Source organism: Lonchura striata, chromosome 6, assembly GCF_046129695.1.
Source record: "Lonchura striata isolate bLonStr1 chromosome 6, bLonStr1.mat, whole genome shotgun sequence".
NCBI lineage: Eukaryota > Metazoa > Chordata > Aves > Passeriformes > Estrildidae > Lonchura > Lonchura striata.
Genome location: NC_134608.1, coordinates 25,323,460 through 25,345,873, shown reverse-complemented (window position 1 = coordinate 25,345,873; position 22,414 = coordinate 25,323,460). Strand labels below are relative to the sequence as shown.

At 38.3% G+C, this 22,414-nt stretch overlaps 1 protein-coding gene across 2 annotated transcripts in view; it reads left to right on the top strand.

Annotated features, from left to right (window-relative positions):
• Positions 1-19,892, top strand: part of PRORP (protein only RNase P catalytic subunit) — a 38,281-nt gene extending 18,389 nt beyond the window's left edge. For both annotated transcript variants that reach the window (XM_021542691.3, XM_021542692.3), the window contains exons 6-8: positions 16,865-17,013; positions 17,622-17,817; positions 19,493-19,892. In XM_021542691.3, coding sequence (XP_021398366.2) covers positions 16,865-17,013; positions 17,622-17,817; positions 19,493-19,624 — 477 coding nt within the window. In that variant the 3' untranslated portion in view covers positions 19,625-19,892. The remainder of the gene's footprint in view (positions 1-16,864; positions 17,014-17,621; positions 17,818-19,492) is intronic.
• The last annotated feature ends 2,522 nt before the right edge of the window (positions 19,893-22,414 follow it).

Here is a 22,414-nt window from a genome sequence, read left to right as displayed (position 1 = left end):
TACTCATTTAATTCCCTAAGTGTTCTGACATTCTATAAAGCTAGATATGTGACTTCCCAGACAACTTCTGTCCTCATAGTCAGCACTAAGCAAATCATCATGAATATTATTGACTTGACAGATGTACTGGAACCTCCTGTGGCAGTTTCTCTGGTTTATGATACTCTTGGTTTGTAAGGATAATCCCCAATTGCCCTTTTGTCCAAGTAGGTTTTATTCTTGGTCTGTTTCCTGGTAGAAATTATGATATGGCTGCATCAATTACTCAATTCTTGAAAAAAGGAAGGAGGCAGCATGAAGATGGGAGCAAAGATTTTTTGAGGGCTAGGGAATGGTGAGCCCTGCACACATAGTGACTGTAAAACCACAACAGTGGACATCACCTCCTTTCAACCCTTTGCTTCCTTACTGTAGCATTTTAAATTAGGCATTAAAGTTGACTCCTAATTAAAAGATATTAGAGAATGGAAATTATTTTTGCTATATAATCAATAGAAAAAAATTCCAAACCTCCCTAAAGTCTAAAGTCATTCAGCCTTGTCATCTGCTGCTGTAAGACTGTACCTGATGGGTTTTGCCTGACTGAGTCAGTCACTGTACTGCAAACGTGTGGCTTGTAAACAGAGCTATCCTTGCAGTTTAACTAAGCAAAGTTGATTCAGGCTGTATCATGACATTTATGTATCTCCCAATGTATCTAATTACATAAATCCTTACCCAGCACAATCACATTTGGCACTCTCTGTAGTGCTCTCACCTTTCACCTTGTAAAGGTCAAGAGAGGGTATTTCCACATTAATTGTCCATTTCTTCTAATAAACAAACTGTTACATAGTTTTTAAATTGAGGTTTTCCTGTTTATGACAATTTTCTGCAGAAGTATCCTTTCTAAATGAGAGGGAATCCCAGTGCAAGGATAGCTAGGCTCTGGAGACTGCTCTTGGGTTGCAGAAGAGGAGTGAAGGCACTTTGCTCTGCTTCAGCTACCCCTGAACTGTGGAGGACCAGGGTGGGAGATGAGAGAGGGCTGAGAGAGCATGATCTGCAAGAACAATCTGAAGAATATTTTGCTATTCTTAATTTACAATGAGTTTGGTACATTGTAAATTAAGTATGCAGCCAGGTCCTTTTTTTTAGCTGTACTCATCTGGTGTTAGAAGTAACTAAATACATATTTCAAATGTGTGTCGGATTAAAGCTAACTCACTGTTCACTTCTTCAAACAGTTTGGCAGCTGGGGTCAGCTCTGCCCTAACTTTACACTCTCTGATCTCTGTATTAAACTCAGACGTCGAAACGATTGGTAAAATAGTTCCAGATTGAGTTACTCAAGGTTAACAATGCACAAAGGAATAGTGTTTGCTCTTGGCAGGTAATTCAAAGTGGTTCCTCTTAAACTTAATCAGCACTTCTATAAATGGACTACATGAGTTTGTATAATTCCCAAATAAATTGCTGTAGTCCTGTAGAATAGCTGAGGAAGCCACATCCTTGCTGTTCCTTCCCATCCCGATCTGCTGGCAGCATACCACATCTCTGGCCTGAAGCAGCAGTCAGCTTCTGCCAGGAAAGCCACCAGACCTGCCCTGTGCACCTCTCACAGGCTGTCACAAAAAGCCAGGCTGTGACTGCTGCAATTGGGAGTGCTCTGTGGCAGGTGCAGGGGACACCTCATGTTTTGCATGTGTTTCTCATCTCTTCCAGGGAAAGAGCATTAGGCTTGTTGAGTGGACATTGCCCTCTGAATTGGGGGAGGAACTAAGAGAATTTTGCATAACAATATTTGTGTGTAAACATATTGTTGCATTTTATTTTTCTATATGTTAAAGATCTAAAGTTATATTTAACAGGAAGATTCAAGGTTTAAAACTAACATTTTTTTAGTTATTCTAGTGGTTCTGTAGTAGTTATTTCTGGATTCCTGGCTACATTAGCAGTAGAGAAAAGAGCGGGGGGGGGGGGTGGGGTGGGAGACAGGTTGCAGTCTTGGAAGAAAAGCTGATAGTGAAAAAAAAAAGTTTCATAAGTTTCATGAAGCTAAGGGAGAAAAACAGAACACAGGATAGCAGTCTACAGGAAAATGGTGAATGGTCCTGTTAAATTTTTGAAAAAAGACCAGCTTTGGCCACAGAATTAAAGTGAATTACACTTTGTGAATTCAGCTCAGAACCATTGCTTTGGTATGTACTGTATTCAATTTGCAAGGCTTATTTTCCAAATATAAAGACAATTATCAAGGCAAAAAACACCAACTCTTCAAATAAAGGCACAATTTTTGAAAAGAGTGAAAAAAAGAAAACCAGGGTATCTATGACCCACAATTCTCCTGGCTTAATAACCCAAATCAATTTTGAAACATAATTTTGCTTCTTTGAAATCTCCCCTTAATGCCTATAAATCTTCTATGATGAAACAAGGAGAGCAAAAAGCATATTGGAGCTTGTAGTGTTTGAGAAAAATAGCGAATACAACTTTCTCTTCCAAGTTCCAGTTACTAAACCATTTTTGAGGCCATGAGACACAAAAAAATCAGCTCCTGTGCATACAATTATAGTTGACAAATACACATACTAGTATGCTCATGTTTTCATGTGGTAATCTTTACAAGTCTTCCAGTCAGTGTTAACCATACAACATACATAAAAGATCATCTGTACAGTTATTAAGACAGTGATACTTTGTAGAAAACGTTAGCTCCACTCTATGAGCTGTCCTACAAAACAAGTAGTTATTAATAAATTTGACCCCAAAAACTCATCCATGGGAAAGAATTTTTTTTCTTTTCTGACTCCTTTGGCAGCATCTGTGATTTGCTCAAGTACTTTACTGTCTGTAAATGAAACAAGAATGAAGTAGATCCATGAGTCATTCTCTGTTTGGAATCAATACATCCAACAGAGGTCTTATTTGTCATACTGTGACAGTTCATCAATTCTGCCTCTGACCACCTCTTGTCTTACCACTCAACAAGCAGTCAGATGTGTTTGTTCGTTTGCTCTCAGCCTTTTCCATCTCTTCTTTTTTTTCCTGTCTTGTAATGATGGTTCAAGTTTGCATTTCCATGATAACAAAACCTTTGGCCTGTTGCTCAAGATTGGAGAGATATTTATCTTTGCAACATCTTTAGACCTGTACTTTCATTTCCTGTAAGTATTGCACAAACCCTAAAGATTAACATTATTGGTGTTTTCATTGAAAATCACCTTCACCATCTGTGTAACGTGATCTTAGAAGAGAAAGAAAAATCACCTATTTTTAGTATTAGAGATTAATGACTGAAATATCCAGCATTGCATCCATATCTCATCAGATAACTTCTGGAGGTTCCTTGGATATCGCAGCACAAGAACTTCTCTGAAGACACATCTCAGAGATCAATACCAATCTGCTGAAATCTTTCCCCTCTCCTTCTATGTTGGGGCCATCCTAAAATAGCATAGCTCAAGCTTAAGAATTTTGGTCACCAGATGCAGAAGAACAAGGCTGTTAAACTTCCCAGGAGAGCTGAAGGAGATAGACTCAGTTGCCAGTGAAACCTAGAAGGAAGGCCTGCAAATTCTCCTCTCCCTGCAGCTTTTCTGAAACCTGGCAGTTCCTGATTGTGGCTAAAAGAGAAATAAAAGAGCAATTAATATATTCAGCTTTGGATACCTTTAAACTGTAAGTGCAGATGTATTGGACATCAGTGTGTCAGAGGTTCCAAAGTACTCCTACAGCTGGTTGGCATGGATGCTTCCACCAAGGAACCGCCTGTGTTGCCTACACACCTTGAGCCAGCAAATCTGGCTCTTCCCATAAAGGTGTGCTCCAGTGTCCTTCTTCTGCAGCACTGGACAGGAGAGTCGGAGGTAGATGGGACATGTTAAGAAGGGAAGCACAAGGTCAGACTTGTAAATACAGGGGAAGCTTTCTCAAAACTTTTGAATCCTCAACATTGTGAAATAGGGAAGGGGAAGTCGACAGGATTCCCTAAGTAAATGCCTCATCAGTCGGCTGTAGACAATTTCTTTTCAGAGGTTTCCGCTCTAGGTTTGCATTTCCTGGTGAGAATAGAGCAGCAGAAATTGATCAAGTTACAGAAATCTGACTATCAGGCAATTTGACAGGTTCTGCCTGTTACTTTCTCTCAGAGTCAGATTCTTCCTGGTGTTGCTTCCAGTTATTTGCAACCTTTTTTTCTGGCTATAAAATTAATAAAACCCATATGGTTAAATTAATTATCTCTATTGGTTTCCATCTGGTGTTTATGGTTTTTACCTTTGTATTTGGTGATAATAGCAAATCAAAAGTTAACCTAAGTACAGAAGCACCCAAGCACCAATCATACCTTTTTTTTTACTAATAATTTGTGTCACATCTTTTGTAAGATTCTTCTAACCACTAGAAATATAAGCTTGAAATTCAGCAGGGGAGAGTGAACCTGCCTTGATGATTCATGTCCCAGTGAACTTAGTAATTGTAACAGGTTGTATGTTGTAGAGAAGTCTAAAATCTAGGTGATGAAGTCAAATGAATGTGTCTTCTGAACTGGATGAGTTTCTCTCTTGCTGTTTTCACTTGTCCCTTAGAAACCACAAGATGGGGTTTTTCTTTGGGCAGCTCAACTGCTTCACATAATCATGGAATTGTTGTCACTGTGGCAGTAAATGTGCTTGACCTCCAAATTGGAAACCTGGTCTTTGGGGAACTGAACTGCTTCTTTAGAAATTATTTTCATATGAAATGTCTCCATAGGAGTGAGAGGCTATGGGAAGCAGGCCAGAAAATGTGAAGGCTGGGTTATTATGAGCTAGTCCTCTGTAAGAATGAATACTTGATTTGAATGTGAGAAGTGCTGGTTTCACTGTCATCTTAAAAGCAGCATAGGTAATCCTCAGGACAATGATTGTGCTCATTCATGTACCCCTGGATTTATTTATGTATTTGAAAAGCAACCGATTTTGGTTCATGCTTGGCTTTGACATTTGATATGCTATTTCTAGTAAAAGTAGGAAAGAAAATGTATTTGAAAGTTGTGTTACCTGAAGGCAAAAAGGTACAATGTAATAAAAGCCCAAAGTCTCTTTGGATTTGTTTATGAAGCTTTGAAAGCCTAAATTTTTTTGAGCAGTATGTTATTCCTAGGGATCTACATATATAGACATGATGTTTAATGACCCAACAATCCATTAAGCTGCATTTGTTGTTTCTTTTCTAGTTGCATTATATTTGTAAAGCAGGATTGGAAGAGACATACATGTATAAGTAAATAAATTGAAATTATTAAATTAATATAACCTGCACTGAAGTTTAAAATTGTAGTTAAAGTAATTTTATTTTATTTTTTTTTAATCTGGACTTATAGAAAATCAAATACAATTGTAAACAGCTTTTAATCTAAATCTCTTCATAAACTGATTGCTTTGTGTTGTCTGGAACATGGAAATAGGAACTCCTATTTGAATCTAGTAGACCAATTTGACCAGAATTAAAATTCTATTCTGGGGATGACAATCGTGCTGGCAGTATTCCTGCTTGAAACCAATTCACAAGAATTCCCTTTTCAAACTGAACTTCTGAAAAATGATAAGAACTCTTCTTACCCAAAATACTGTTGCCCATTAAAGGTGACATTCTGTATCAAACACTTCTTAATGCAAACCTCACCTTTTGCCAGTATTGATTTTGCACATCAGATACAGATATAAAAGGTAAGAGGCTATGCCTATTCTACTTTTTACTTTTCTTGTTTAAGAGTACATTTGTGCAGTTCTTCCAGGTAAGGGAGGGAAAATGAGGCAGGGCAAAAATCCCAAGAGTCAAAATAAAATAGTCCCCATGCTAATTCAGACTTATGCCTTTATCTGTGGTGTTAATCTAAATGAGATCAAATTAGATTAAACTAATAAGTTTACTTGTGTTAATATAAAGAGGAGATCTCGTTCATATCTCATATCTGTTACTTCTCAGAGGACTGCTACCAGAATTGTGCCATTAAACTGGTATTGTACATGCTGAGACTTGTAAACAATTTTGTTTCTTGGTATCATGTGAGGAACAGGAGTGATGTAGTAAGAACACCAGTACCAAAAACATAATAAGATAACTGTGGCTACCTTTGCTGCTGCTGTTCAAGTTTTCAGGAAAGTAACTGTTACACAATAGAAATCTTCACTCACATTCTTCAAGAAAAATGCCTAAATCAAGATCTTAAAAATTAGTACTTGCAAACCATTAGGTGAAGAAACAACCTTATAAAGCATCATTTGTGTTGGTGTTCTTGTTTTCCTGTAGATCTCCATAAAATAAATATTCAAAACTTATATTCTGTAATTATTATTTCCTAAATATGATCCCCCCCAAAATTACACAATTTTAAAATCCCTTTGAATGGTTTATCTCTGGCATTGTAACTACTTGCCCTGTATCATTGTTAGGAAACCTTTTTCTTAATGAGAAATTCTCAACTTCAAGTGTTTAACATATTTACTACTAATCTTTATATGCATCTACTGATTTTTCCTTTCCACCCAGAGAAATTAGCTTGTGATGCTGTTTCTTTGTGATCTATTACTCACTGGTCAGTTCTTTAATGATCTGAATAGTTCTTTTCACAGTTCTAGCTGGAAATATGCATTGAAAAATAGTGAGTCAAAAGCTAAAGAGGTTGTCAAAATTATGTAAACATAATTCTATTTTCCAACCAGTATGGGAAGATCAACCTTGCTGATGCCTTCTCTCCTTGTTTATTTCCTAATTGTGTGATACTTTGGTAAGTTAGGTAGTGCTTACACTATACACTGAAAAAAAAAAAAAAGTAGAAGTATGATGCAGGTGTTTGTTAGAGCTGTGGATCTCCAGAGTTTGAGCTTCTACGTTTAGTGCAAGCTTAAGAAAAGGGCACTGGAATACCTATCTCTTGAATACTGCCTATACTACTACTTGATTCATTGACTGATTGACTGATAGGAGTTTTCTTCCAACACAGCCCTAAGTTGCCACACATTTGAATAAATAAAATTAAGTAGTAATAAGAGGGTTGCAAGTAATCATAGAGCAGAACCACACGTTTCAAAATCTCAATGTTGAAACATTGAGATGATGTTGATCTCAATGATGTTGATTTGATGGTGATTTACCGTGCTCCTTGTGCGGAGTAGTTACCCTGGGCTTATCTATCATTAATGTCACTATGCTGCTATCATCATCAGAAGTCATGTACACGATGTCCCTGTAAAACATTGCACTGTGCTATTTAAATCTGTTTATGTGGAATGGCCATACATTTCAATAGGGAGAGGAAGTGCCTTAAAGAATTGGAGGGTTTTGACTTTTTCACTTCTAGTTTATGTGTATGTATCTGTATATCATGCCTTAAAGAGTGAAATCTCTTAACTTTCCATTGAATGGGCATTCCCAAATGGGCTTTCAGAAATTTGAATGCTATAGGTTAGGGATTTCTTTTTTGTCATCCCACCCACTCTCATTTCCACAAGTCTATTTAGTCCACCAGCCTAGTTAACATAACCAGTAATAAAACACAATTTTAACCATTTGCTATCTGTTAAATTTGGCAAACAAAACACTTCTGAAATTGTAGTTTTGTTTTGAGCTTGAGCACTGATATTCAGTCCTGGATGCTCCAGAGTTGTTAGCTGGGTATCTGCATCTTTTACATGGAAATGGACAAAAGAGGGCAAGATGCAACATAATTCCTCCAAAGTGCTGGCTGATATAGTCATATAGATACCTGGAAACTGTAATTCTGAGTCCCCGAGCTAAAAGTTGCTTTAAAAAATAGATCCTTCTATGAAATAGGGCTGGGGCTTGGGAATGGTTCTTACTTGGCTTCTGCTGCCCAAGCTTTCTGGTGGTCATATTTTCATATTCTCAAGCTTGTTTCTCTTGACAAGGGGAAAAAAACGGCTAAGTATACAAAGCTTTTCATATAACTGGTTGTTCCCATGAGGCCGAGCCTTTAGACAAATGCCAGATATCATCTATAATTAATCTGTGGGAGATGACAATAACATCTATTTGTCAAATTGCTGTATCTTTTGAGTAAAAGAAAAATACTTCAGATAAAACAGTGGCCTGCCCAGTGTCCAGCTATTGAGTATTGCAGACTGCTACCAATATACTTACATGAAAAGCATCAATGTACAAAAATTGGATCTTGTGGGCTTTAGATATCATGGTGGGCTTTCAGACTTTCACGGCCTAGGATCTCCAGGCATGGACACTGCTGGCAGTGTTCCTAGTAGTAAGATGGCATGAGTCTGTAATGATCAAAACTAATGGCTGTGTAAGATAAATAATGCTGACCCATATTTTACATCAGTTGCATTACACTGCCTTTGATTTTTGTTGGTTTTGTAGGAACAGTGAGTTTCTTGCCAGGGTAAGCCTTGATCCAACTGAGAATATTGAACTTCTGCCTCATGGCACTGGCAGTGCAAGGTCTGCTGATGGATATGAAAGTCCCCTGAGGTTTTTCCGATCTGGTAAATACCAGTTATACTCTTAGCAATATTAAACAGATTCCCTCCTAAGGTTCCTCCTTGCTGAAAGCTTTGGTTTCATGGCTGGCCCAGGACAGATAGGTCTGACTCTGACCATGCAGCTGCTCCTCCATCTCAGACCTTTATGCTTTAGTTTGCTTCTGCTGATTTTTGTAGTGTTGAAGAAGAACACTTACAAAATTTTCCTCCTTCTGATCTTCTCAGAGAAATCATCATTCATTACAGTAGTTTGTTTATGTATTTATGTGTTAAGAGCTGCAAAAGTTCTTACTGAAACAATTGTTCTTGAAGATGTATAAAAGTTTTGAAGGTAACCTCTGTATAATGATCTGTAGCAGGCAACTGGAAAATAGTATTACTGGGAAACAGCAGAAAGACAGTGTGAAAATTGTGTTATATTTGCTGCATACTGTACTCTGATGCTTTTTTTCAACTGCAAGTTGTCAGTTTACTGATGTTTCCTTGGTTGTCATGTCATTCTACCTGGATGTCTGTTGTCCTGCAAGCTTAGAAGTAGTCCTTATGTTAAAGTGTTTCCAGAGCTGTCAAGTTTATTAAAATATGGGATGTCTCTGTAGAAGCATAGGTTTAATATACCATAACAGCATCATGCCTGTACCTGCTTTAACAGTGATGTCCCCAGCTGCTGCAGGACCTTTCCTCAAAGGACAAAAGTACTGTCTGGGACTTTATGACACAGGGAAAACACATAACATCAGACAAAGTCAGTCACGCTGTACAGACACCTGCACAGGACAGTGGAGAGAGCTGAAGTGTTAGTACCTCTTAAACTGTCAGTTTCAGTCTGACAAAGCCGATTTCAGTCCTGCACCGAGTTATTTCCTATCTGTGGAAAGGATCAGTCAAGCTTGTGCTTTCATTTTCATAACATCCCATTGCCACTGCCACCACCACCACCCGGAGATCCTGCTCACATTTTGGATTTTCAGTACTTAAATGTAGCTTCTGGCCCACGCTGAAAATCTTAAGATTGGCACAGTTCCATTGGGCTCACAAATGTACCTTTTATATAGCTACATTGTTTCTAGTTCATTTCCAATGGCTAAATTTTTACATTTTACATTGTTTCTAAAATGAAACATGGTAACAGAAACTCCCTTATTGCCCTAAATCTTTGTATACAGTGTTCTGATAATAGTAGAAAAGCAACAGTATAAATGTAATTGCAAAGACTGGATTTCCAGTGAAAGAAGGCTGACCTCTGAAGCTGTGACTTCAGTTGGGAATATTATTCCATTTACAGTCAGTGGCTCTGACAGGTAAAGTTTCACATCTGAACCTTATGCAAGAATAAGTAAAACCTCTTACCTTTTCATTTTTATTTAACTTTCTTCTTCAAGAATATAAAGATGATGTATGTGTCATATTGGTGCAATGAAGCCATGTGTAGTGATCAGTAACAAAATACTGTTAAAGAAACAGCAGTGCAAGCAGAAAGAATTCAAGGATGGGACAAAGGACAGTATTGATATGTGGAAGTGCAAAGGGAACACTTTCAAGTTTTACATGTTTCTTTTCCTACTTTTGTATAATCACGGATAGACAGTATCACCTAACTCCTCTCCTTGGTATGGAGAGTTGAGACTTTTTAATGTTTTGTAAATCTCTAGGTTTTGGTACAAAACAGTAGTATCTCAGGAGATGTCTGGATAAAATCAAATCCACATAAGCTGCCCCTTATGCATTGTCAAGGTCTTGGTATTTATTCTTTGTTACAAGAAAGAAGATGAGGAAGAGAAGAGATAAAAGTATACAGTAATATCAGCTATGGAGAAAAAGTATCTCAGAGAAGATCAGAAAAGGACAAATACCTTTGTCCTTTTACATGACTCTAGAAAGGAAGACATTCAGAAAATTCACATTTATTGCAGTCCACAACTGCCATAGAAAATGTTAAGTTTTAATCAAAATAGAAAAGTTAATTGTTAGCACTGGGCTATAGTTAATGGTGAGCTGGACATTTCCCACTTGCTACCCCAGAAGAATGCTGCTTTGGATTTAATATTCACCCCTTCTTTTCCATCATTATTCCTACTTCATAGCTGCATACACAACATCAAAGGGTCTGCTTGTACATTTAAATCAACATTACATTAAAAAATGTAAGTGATTGGGGAAAAAAATGATATTGTAGTTGCTTAAGAAAACTTTTGGATTTAGAAACTTGACTGGCACTTACAGTGCCAGTGAAGTAACTTACAATATTAAACTTCCAAAAATGCAGTTAGACAACTGAAGAATATCTATCTGCTTATTTCTTGAATTGTAAGAGTCAGAAAAATTTGCCTGTTCTTCTCTTTTGCAACTTGTACTATAAAATTCAGCAATTCCTAAAATGTCTATATCTTCTTTAGTCAACATTTCTAGAGCTCTTTGCATTGTTTATTTAGTAGCATGGTAACTATTGTCACTATGCATTTTTCTTTTTTTTTTTAATCTGTGGATGAATGTCATTCATCTATGGATCATGATGATAAAAATATTACCATTCAAAAGCAGAGACATTCAAAAAGTGTGAGCAAGAATGTTCACACTAAAAGATTTCTCAGGTGTAAGGTCTGACAAAGTGGCTGAGATCTTTTAAAGATGACAGTCGATTCTAAAAAGCCAGATTCCAAAAAGCTAATGGCTCTTTCACCTGATGATCCCTCACCTACTTCCCCATCCATCATGTCATACTTTAATTCCATGTTTAAATTGTGTATATATATTGTCACTCTCTGCATGCATACCACTGTGATTCTGTTAATTTTTGTAGGAAATACTGCTTCACTGTCCATCAAATTACTTCTTGTGCCTTTTGGAAATAAGACAGAGCAGGACATGACTGTAATTAGATGGAAAACATCTATTTCAAAGTTGTTTTTTTTTCTTAAATGGCTCTCTGCTGGGAAGGATAGGCACCTATCCCTCCCTATCTGCACAGGAGAAATTGATAATAGTCTAACCAAATCTGAGGTTGATTTACACAGTTTTGATTTGTATTATATTTTTCTCTGAGCTCATCAGTAGAAAAAAAGGGGTGGCTCTTCAAGATTGTTTGAAATTGGACACTTTACCTACAGTTTATAATATAGCAGAATGCAGTGTTGTAGACTATTTCAAACATGTTACTTCTACATTCAGAATTGTTTTAGGGATTGTTGTGAGCAGATTGCATCTTTAGTTGAAATAAAATGGAGTTATAATTAAAGATATCCCCATTACTGGCATAAGAGCCAGGATATCATGAATACAGAAAAATGTAAATTGTGCTATTGCTTCTGTACCTGACCTGAATATATTTACAGTTACTCTGCTTCATTCTCCCCACTACTCAGGATTCAAGATGGTTCATTATCTTGGTTACAGTCCATGGAGTATTGCTGTAGTCAGTTTTGACCTGAAAGTAATGTGTTTACATTCACCCAGTGTTACAGCTGGGCCAAGTCCTCCAGCCAGTGGGAACACTGGATTGTGCAGGAGCACCAGGTGTCCTGGTACACACCTGGTACCAGTCAGTTGGGACCTGGCTGCAAAAGCATCTTCACTCTGAATACAGACCTACTCTGCAGGTAGCACAGCTGTAGGTATCACCTCATCTGAGCAAACTGAGGCTACCGTACCATCCTCAATCTATATTAAATGAACTGAGAAATCTGCTTCTGTGGTAGTTTTCCTGCTCAATCAATAATCTGCCTTTGATTTAAAGTGTTGACTGTTAAGAGTAAAAGCTAACATCTAAAAGTGAACTGCAAATTTTAATGAATTGTGATAGGAAGTTAAGACATATCTCTAGTGAATGTGTCAAGAGAGGATAAGTCAATTCCAGGCACAGAGTCAATGCAGACAGGTTAAAGCATGTTAAACATTGTGTGATTGCCATCACTGATGTGCGAAGGGCTGTCACTGGTAGAGTTTTGCATGATGATGTGTTACATCAATCTAAATAGTTTTACTGTAACACAGGATACAAATATTCCCAACAATATTGTTTCTGCAGTATTGCAGAGATCCTTGGTGTTGTAAGGGATAATTCCCAAGAGTTGCCTCCTGACTAAAGAGCAGAAAGTAAACCAGGCTGATTAATCTTAGTTAATTAATCTGTTACTTATTCATCCATCACTGCTTTCCCTTTGAAGTAGCTATGCCCATGGTAGTCAGGGACACATAAACTCCAGAGAAATCAAGAAACATGTATACTGCCCCTGTGTTTGAATTAAGAGGACTTGAGACTAATTTACACTGTGTTATCAATAATAATGTAGAGAATATAAGAAGCATTTATATTTGGTGCTGTGGTAATGATCTTAAATGTGGTTGGTGAAATTACCAGGCTTAGTGAGAAAATCCAGCCTTTCTTGCAAGCAACACACATGCTTTCCTTGAGTAACTGGCTGTGGCAAAAATTTCTGGCTTTTCATCTTGTCTCTCCTGTGTGTGGGACTGAAGTAAACAGGTTTTTCTTGAGTTTATTTTCTTGATCTACAATATGGGAAAAAATAACCAAAAATAGTGAAACTTTTAAGTCAAATAAATGTAGTCATGACAGGAATTCATTTACAGAATCATAGAATGTCCTGAGCTGGAAGGGACCTACGAGGATCATTGAAGTCCCAACTCCTGGCCCTGTGCAGGACACCCCAATGATAGCACCATGTCCCTGACAGTGTTGCCCAAATGCTTGTTGAACTCGGTCAGGCTTGGTGCTATGACCACTTCCCTGGGGAGCCTGTTCAGTGCTCAAACATCCTCTGGGTGAAGAAGCTTTTCCCAATGTCCAATTTAAACCTCCCCTTACCCAGTTTCAGGCCCATTCCCCTGGGTCCTGTCACTGGTCACCAAAGAAATCAGTGCCTGCCCCTCCACTTCCCGCCCCATCCCTTCCCCTCATGAGGAAATTGTAACTGCAGTGAGGTCTCCCCTCAGTCTCCTCCAGGCTGAACAGACCAAGTCACCTCTGTGCTGCTCATACGGATTCACCTCCAGCCCCTACACCATCTTCATTGCTCTCCTTTGGATGCTCTCTAACAGCTTCATGTCTTTTTTATTTTGTGGCACCCAAAACTGTATCCAGGACTCAAGATGAAGCCACACCAGTGAAGAGTGAAGTGGGACAATCACCTCTTTTGACTTGCTTCAATTGCTGGCTAAACTTTGGGGACAATAATCATGTCAACCCTGCCTGACAGTACAGTAATGGCAGCTCTGAACCTGTGGTCTGTGCTGGGGCTTCTTCGGCAGTTTCAGAGCTTTGGCTGGGTGGGAGGCAGCACTAACAGTAGGTGAAAAGAGCAGTAATAGAGCAGTTTGTTGCTCTTACTAGCAGATAACCTATAGGTGAATTTTGCTTTTAAATGGCAGTTAGTGAACCCAAAAGTTTAAGCAATGTCAAACATGATTTATTAATAAAAAATGTAATTTAAATATTTTTGGTGGTTACTTCTTCATGCTCAGCGTGTATACGGGTGAGTCACCTTTTGCTGAATCACTAGTGGTGTGCCTCCCAGCAGCTGTGTGTAGGGATTTCCCATTTCACAAGTGGGAATCTACCAGTAGTACCTAATGAGAAAGCTACCTCAAGCTAACCTTTGAAGCTGGGGACACATGACACAGCATGATCCAGTGATCAGAAAGGTATTGGCAGTGAAGTCTTAGGAAATCTGTATCCTGCTCTTCTCATAGTTCCTTGTATGAGTTAGAGTAATTAATCTGTCTTTCTTATGCTCCATTATACACTCATGCAACTTCTGGAAATACTATATTAATAAAATACCCTTGACTTTTTAAATGAGAACTCACTACTGCTGTGTTTGTGTTAATACCATTATGTTCAGTTACTTTCCACTGTGACTGAAACAAGTGTTAGTGTGTCTCACATCTTCCTTTCTTGAGAAGCAGCCAGGCGTGGGAGTAGGCACACTTAGGAAACCCCCCATGTAAGTTCTGTGACTCCATGTAGACCACCCCCATAAAGTGTCCAATCCTAAAGTGAGAGAAAAGGCTCTTTAGTTAAGTTGTGTCAGATAAGGGAGTGTGCAGAACAAAATTGTCTTTTATGAAAACAAAAATAATGTCTTATCTTCTGTATTTTAGTTGTGTAAGTAAGGTTAATCTCTGTATTAAGTAGAGGAAGGACAGTGGGTTGTTATGTAAGCAGGAATGTGTCAGCATTTTAAAATGCTAACTCCCTTTAATTTCACTACATTTTAAGCCGGGTTTGAGTTTTTCCAGTTTTAGCTAATTTGTACCAACCTCTCAATTTTCTCCCAGAAGCACTTCACACTAGAAAACCTCATATGCTAATAATATGTAGGACAAGAAAGTCTACATGACTAACCAGGTACAAAGTGCCACTAGTTACAACCTCCAGAAAGAAAGACCTATAGGATCGGAATCCAAGAATATTTGGGAATAGCTACTGTTGACCAGTCTGTATCTAGAGTTGCTGTTTTCTAACTTCTTTTTTTCACCTGATTGTTTGCTAACCTTCCCGTAATGTAGCAAAATATTAGGCAAAAAGAAAAAATATTTTCATTTGGAATTTGTAAGGGTTTGCTAAAGTTACTAGTTGTTATTATTTCTTCACTGGTGACTTCTGTGCATGAAAATGTCTGTGGATGCAGTAGCTACATTCCTAACTTTTATTATCTTTAATGAACTCAGATTAACCAACTTAATTCTCCTTTGTATTTGATCCAGCTATTTGCAGGACTGGTTCAGTGCATGAGAAGTTATTGCCTTTGGCCTTTTCCTGGTTACATTATGTTTTGTTTGTTTTAACCAGGAAAAGGTAGATTGTACACATGTGTAGCCAATATAAAGTGTGATTTCCTGGAAGCAGGAAATCAGTTCCAATAGGTACTGTTATGCATTTGTGCTTTTCATTAGCACCAAGGTCCTGTATCTGAAAACAGAGCCTTTAGGCCCTTAGAATCAATACTGGCAACAGCAACTTACAGCTCAATGGTTAAAAATGAATGTAGAAAATCTTCTGACTTCCTCTCCCAAACCTCAGATCCAGATTCATGGCATATTTCGTTTGAGCCACCTGCAGGTCCTTTCCTGTGAAGGGCAGTCCTGCACTTCCTGTCCTCACCACCTCCAGAGATGTATTCCCATTAGTCATTGAACCTTTGACTCAAGTCTGTCTGCTGGGTTGCTGCAAGCTCAAGCCACAAAAAAGTCTTTTGTTGGATCAGTGAGTTCATGTGTAGTTGTGGTATAGATCTGACACAAATGAACTAGTGAGATTGTGCAGCTTGAGAGAAGACTGAATAGGGCCACTGCTTTCTCCTGGTACTTGCAGGTAGATGAAACGAAATATATTGTAAAATGGCACACAGGAGTTACATGAACAATTCTTTCTAGCCCCTGAATCAAAAGCAAATTATACCAAAAAATGAGATGGATCACAAATAGGAGGAAAGGAGGGCAAAGAGCAAGAGAAGGGCAATTGAAGGTATTAAAGGGAGGAAAAGTAACAAGGAAGAGGGAAGTCGCTAGAAAAGCAGGAAGGAATAAAGAATAATTAGGAGATTGTATGCTGGCAAATAGTGGTAGCAAATGCAGGTAAAAATTAGGAAATACCTTTTCCTAGTGGTTGAGCATACTTGTCTTTCAAATACGATAGATGCATGAATCTCAAGAAACAATTCTGTCTTTCTGGGTCGAACTTGAATGCCATTGTTTTGTGACAGTCCACAGTAATATCTGAAAGCCAGAACTTTTGCCCTCCCTGAGCTCAGTCTGGGTGAACCACAGAGGGAAAGTCCCAGGCACAGTGCCTGTCCTGAGAAGCGCTTGTTGCAGAACAGGCACAGCCCTAAGAGACTGCAGAAAAGTCCCTCTGCAGTGAGTTTACCACCGGTATGTTGGTTCACAAGTGGGGGACTAATCTGGATGTGGTTTTCATACAGCCTTAGTGCCGAGGTGGCGGATCTCCGCGTCCTGCCGCTCGCCGTGCCGGTGCCAGCCCCAGCAGGTGGGGAGAGGCGCTGCGCTCAGGGCTCCGCCGCTGCACAGCGCCTATCACCGGAACCCGGTGGGATTCGTGCCCTCGGCTGACTTGGAACTTCTGACATCTCCATACAGCTCTGCCCGAGGCCCTAAGTGTCATCTGAAAAAACACTCTATTTTCTGTGTGGTTGAGAGTAGCTTCCTTTAATGAATTGGTTTGTTGTTTCTTTTCTTCTTTGTGATTACGGAATTAAATTAGGTACCTGCTTAATTTGCATTGCAGTTAAGAACTGTGTGAAATTAGAGTAGTCTAGAAGTCCCTTTAGGTGAGACACACATGAAAATATTCTATGTCACTGTTTTTAGAGCTAAGAAAATCTTTGGGTTTGCTTTGTTTTCTGCAGCTGCTCGATGCTGTCAACTGCCTGGCAAAAGAGAATGCCAGGTTGCTTGTGCTGGGCCGCAAACATATGCTGATGAACTCTTCAAACTGGAAAAGAGAAATTATGAAGGAGATGCAGAATAAGGCAGACTTCTTCTTTGCTGAAAATATGTAAGTTGAAGAATACAGCTCAATATAATAGAGACCAACACTTGTTTTATGTGCATTTTGCTCTAGCTTTTCGTACCATTACTAGTCTATCTGTGTCTGTGAAAGAAGCATATCCTTTGCTATACTTGCTTCAAAAGCACACAAAGTTGTGTTATGAAGACTTTCATCACTTGGAATCATATTGACAGCTGTATGGTTTATGACTGATAAAACCACTGCCAAGAGGACGGTGCCCTGAACTACAGAATTTCTGATAGCATCAGTGTGCAGTTGTGGTCTGCTGCTGTGTGAGGGTACACTGTCAAGTTTTAGCAGTTTTGTTCTACATAGCACAGTATTGTTAAACTTCATGGCAGGATACTATATTGTTCTATTATCAGATTGTGAGAAGATGAAAAAAGTGCTCTAAGTAGCATGCAATTAATTTTTATTGCACTCTAGCTTTTGGTGCCCTGTGGTAAACAGTTTTTTATTTTACAGGGAACTAGAGTAGTGGTGGGAATTTTCAGTGTTGTTGATGAATAAATCCTGATCAGCATTTGAATCACTTCCTGCAGCCACTTACTGCCTTGTGAATGACGTCTGTATTTTCCATTTGTTTTGTGAAGCTCTGAAGATGATGCCTTCTTGTTATATGCCACACTCCGATCGGGCAAGCATTGCAGGTTTGTTACTAGAGACTTTCTCCGGGATCACAAGGCTTGTCTCTCCGACAGTCTGACACGTCACCTGTTCCGGAAGTGGCAGCGTGGGCACCAGATAGTGTTCTTCCCTTCTGCAGATGGAAGGAGCATAAAATTTTTGGTAAGTTTTCCCACTGCAGTCAGAAAACACACTGAGCATATTCATTGAAGATACATTATTTCAAACCCTGAAAGCCAAAATATCTTGTTGTAGTCTAAGAAACGGATTTGTACCAGTGCACTCAAAACTCCCTTATTAACTGCAAATTCTTTGGATTCACAAAGTGTGCCACAAACAAGAAAACTGTGAGAGGGACAAGAAATGCTACCTAAATGTTTAAAATGTAAATGTACATAAAAGATGATGTATACAAATATTTCCAGTGCTGGAAACTCTGTAACCATTACAGGCCTCATTAAAATCTGAGTACCAATGTTTTAGTTTATTTTAAACTTTGAAATCCCATATTGTCTTCTGCAGCACTATTATAAAACATCATATTTCTAATTTTACAATAGAGTTTCTTTCATCTTTATTTTAAAGAAGCAGAAAAATACAGGTATTTCAGTATTCACTATAATAGTAACCTAACATTAGTGTAAAGTTTCATGAGGGAAAGGCCATAACAGTCAGGTTTATAGTTAGTATTCAGCTACAGACATTGCAGTAATATCATGTTACGGCAGAATACTGATATTATTGTCTAGGAGTTCTGTATCCTTGTGATTTTTATTAACAGGAATGCAGCTGTTTTAAGATTTTTCTAGGGAAAAATCTATCATCTGACATTCTTTATGCAGTTCTTTTGTTATCTGGTCTGTCTGCATTGTTGTTGCCTGCTTAAAGGAATACTGCACCTATGCAGATAATTTTCTTCCATTGCCGGTTAAAATTGTAAAATAACATTCATGATTACAAACATGTAATATGTTTGCCATATATACGTTTCTTCTTACGGAGCCAAATAATGAATGGTGGGTCACCTGAGTAACACAGCTTTAGGTACACCTTGTTTCTTTCTCTTGTACAAAGGGACTACTAATTCCCAAGTTTTAATTCCCATACAAATTATTTGAGTGATTGATATTCCCAATCATAGCTGTCTTCTAGGTTATTCTGGAAGCTACCACAGGAAAATAGACTTCTGAGACTATACATATAGAGTGATAGTATGTCCTGGGAACCATAATTACCAACCAGTAATGTTTCTTTTGTATTTGTCTTATATATGTTGAATTAGTAGACCTGAAAGATTGTTTATTCAGTTTGTTCAGCCAGATGCTTGTGAAAGTGTTAGTGATAAGCCTTTTTCTTACATCTCCTTTTCTTTCTTCTCCTTGGGACAGAACAAGTCAGCTCTGTAAAGAGAGACACTGGGAGAACAAATACAAAATGTCATTAATGTCATTAAATCCTACATTCAAGCCTATAAACTGCACATCCTGAGTAATTCCCATATGATTTCATTTAACTGAACAGAACAACAATAATTTTGTCATTTCTAGTAATTGAGTGCATTATCCTGAAATCATTATTATCTAGTGCTGATTGAAGACAGAATTTATAATGACTCCTAGACCACAGAATACTAGAAGGTAGTTTCATTTTTCCTCCAGGACTAAAATTTAGGGTTTATTTTGTACAAGAAAATAAAATGAGAGTTGTTAAGAGATAAAACTGTGGAGACTTCTAAGGTAAGCACTGGAAGTCGTAACTAACTACTTATAATTGACATTTTAGTAATACTTTGTACAAAGTCCAAAAAAAATATTTTCCCTCTGTTTTTTCCCAACAGCCTGCTCTCAGTTATGACTGTGTGGTACAGACTACAGGTGATACATGGCATATTCCCTATAAAGATGTTTTTGAGGAAAAATATTCGTATGAAGTACCAAGAAAATGGCTCTGCATTCAACAGAAATTATGAAAAATGTAATTGGACAAGCTGAAGCTGCCTTTTCTTTTTGTAATCATTGTTGCTGGCTAGGAGAATTCAGCAGGACAATTATGGGATTAAATGTGTGAGGTGTGTAACTAAAGAAAATTGAGTGACTGCTACTGCTTTTGACAAAATCATTCCTGCATACATCTCTTAACATCAGTGGTGGTCCAGTGGGGGTGAATTATGTCCATTATTTCCATTTTTACAAGCAATTTTTGTGATTTGAATTAAAACTTGATTTTTCCTGTTGGAATTACAGTTTGAGCATTTTTATCTTTTATTTTTTCCCCAAGCTTTTAATCTACACTGAAACTGTATACATTGAACAAATAAGCAAGACTTGCAAAGTACCTTCAGAGTTTGTGGTGCTGAGCTTGCAAGAGCGTTGCACAATGTCTACCTCTATTCAATGGAGCTAAAGGGGACAAACGGTGCATATACCATTCACTACACACACACACACCTAAGACTTCCTCACTTCACTTAGAATTTGTTTCATCACATAGAACACAAGAGGGTTGCTTAGAGGAACATATAGCAGTCATTCATTTGGAAAAATAAGGAAACAACCAGTGGAATGTGGGTTTTTTTTGTGTATTTTCCACACTTCCATACTCCTAAATTTGCCATTTACAACTGGATTTGGCATTACTGCAATAGTTTGCTGATGGAAATGCATTGATTTTTTAAATAAAAATGGATAGCTAGAAATTCTTAAAGACAATAATAGGACAAAATTGATTCTTGTATATTTCTATAAAATCTATCCCAAGTTATAAAGCAAAAAAATAGTATAAATTACAGGAAAAGTGTTCTAAGTTATTCATAAGTGTGTGTGTGGTAAATGTGTTTGTTTCTTGAACTTGTGACTTTAATGCAAACCTTTCTGCCCCCAAAACATAGAAATGCCACATAAATCTCAGATGAAATATCCTGGGCTTGTCACATTCGTCTCATACAAAATCCTCTGTTCAGAACTGAGATGAAACATTAAGATCTTTTTGTATAGAACTTGCAGTTCTGAGTTCTTGTAGGGCCCCATGACGAGCTTCCTCAGGACTCAGCATTCAAGCATGTTCCCTGCTATTTTTTTTCCAGGACACTCCTGACACATGTTCTGGTACCAGTTTGTAAACCAGCAAGTGTGATTTGCATACAGTCATGTCCTTCAGGTACTGTGCAGAAAGTGTAGAGGAGCTGGGTGCCTCTTAAGGTAACATAAAACCTTGGCATTAAATTCATCATATTGATGGTAGTGTTCATCACAGACCCTTTTCCTGACAGAACATGACAGCTCCTATGGAGTCCAGCCCAGTAGGGAAAGCAGAGAGATTGGATCTACTTCTCTTATTTCTCAGTACTTCTAATTTGTCAGAAGATTGCTTTTATAATTAAGTCAGAGAACTGCCACATTGCCTTGGAAATGGAAATACTGCTTTTAAATATCGGTGTCTGCTCCTGTGCAGGAGTGCTTGCGTAGCAGCTGCCGCTCTGTACGAGGCTCCTGCACCCTCTGTATGAAGTTGTGCATGGCCTCAGCTGGTGTCAGTCAGTGCTGTTACAGTCCTCCTTTGGTCCTAGCTCTGATGGTCGTGCAGCCCAAAGCAATGCAGAGATGGGTCTTAAAACTTTGTTTTGGCTAGGTCAGAATTGGCATTGTTGCACTCAGCTAGCACCATTGCACAAGTATGGGTACCTGTGTGGGAGTGGGGTTCAAATGGCAGGCTGCAGAAGGAAGGTCCTTGCAGCAGCTCTGCCTTAGGTCAGCTCTAGCTGAGCAGAAACTGCACCTTCAGGGTACCCATTTCATTGCCAGATATATTCATCTGTTAAAGTGTGTATTTTACCTCACCCTGGTCATTAACAGGCATGCATAATATCCACATACAGCTGTAATAAATGCATCTTCTACTTCCTTTTTAATCACTACATGTCCCTATATCCCTCATCAATCTCTTGGGTTTCACCTCAAAAACTGTTCTTAGAGAGATACTGTAATGCCTTCTAAATAATAACACTTCCTAAATACACATTACTAGTATATTTAGGGGATGATTTAGGGAACAGAATACGGAATTTACAACTGGAAGGTATTACAATATTGGTGTCAGATTTGTGACTTCTTTTTTCTGTGTTTGCTGCTAATATACTTCTCTGTAGATCCTTACAGGAATTAACAGCCTCTGTGGAACCAAAGGAGAAACATTAGTGATGAAATTACAGACTTTTTCAGGTGTATAATGCTTGTTACATAGATGCACATGGTATCCAGAGCCTCAGTTCTGTGGTTAATTATTTGAATTTTATTTAAGACATCTGTGAAATATTTCTTTGGGTTGCTCTAAGTCTTCAAATTTCAGATTACTGAAATACTGCATTTCAAGGTAACAATGAATATGAGGATATGCTTCCAAGTATCTAAAAGGAATTCTGAGGGTTTCACTGACAATAAAAATAAATGTGAGAGCCAAACCAAAGGCAGTACAAATAGCAGATCTATTTGACATCTACTGTTTGTATAGTGGTACAGTAAAAATTCAAGGTAATTTATTACACAGATGGGTTCATGCTGAAAGACAAGTCTTGCAAACAGTACAGCAATTGGTACCCCCAAAGAGACATTGACTGCCATTTGCTATGACACTGAGTGAGGAGAGTGGGAATCAGAAGGAATGTGCCCTTAGCTTAGCTTGCTGTGTGCCATGGAGACAGAGACACGCTGGCAAGATAGAGTTGAGAAAGATGAACTGATTCAGCCTGCACTCCAGCTATTAT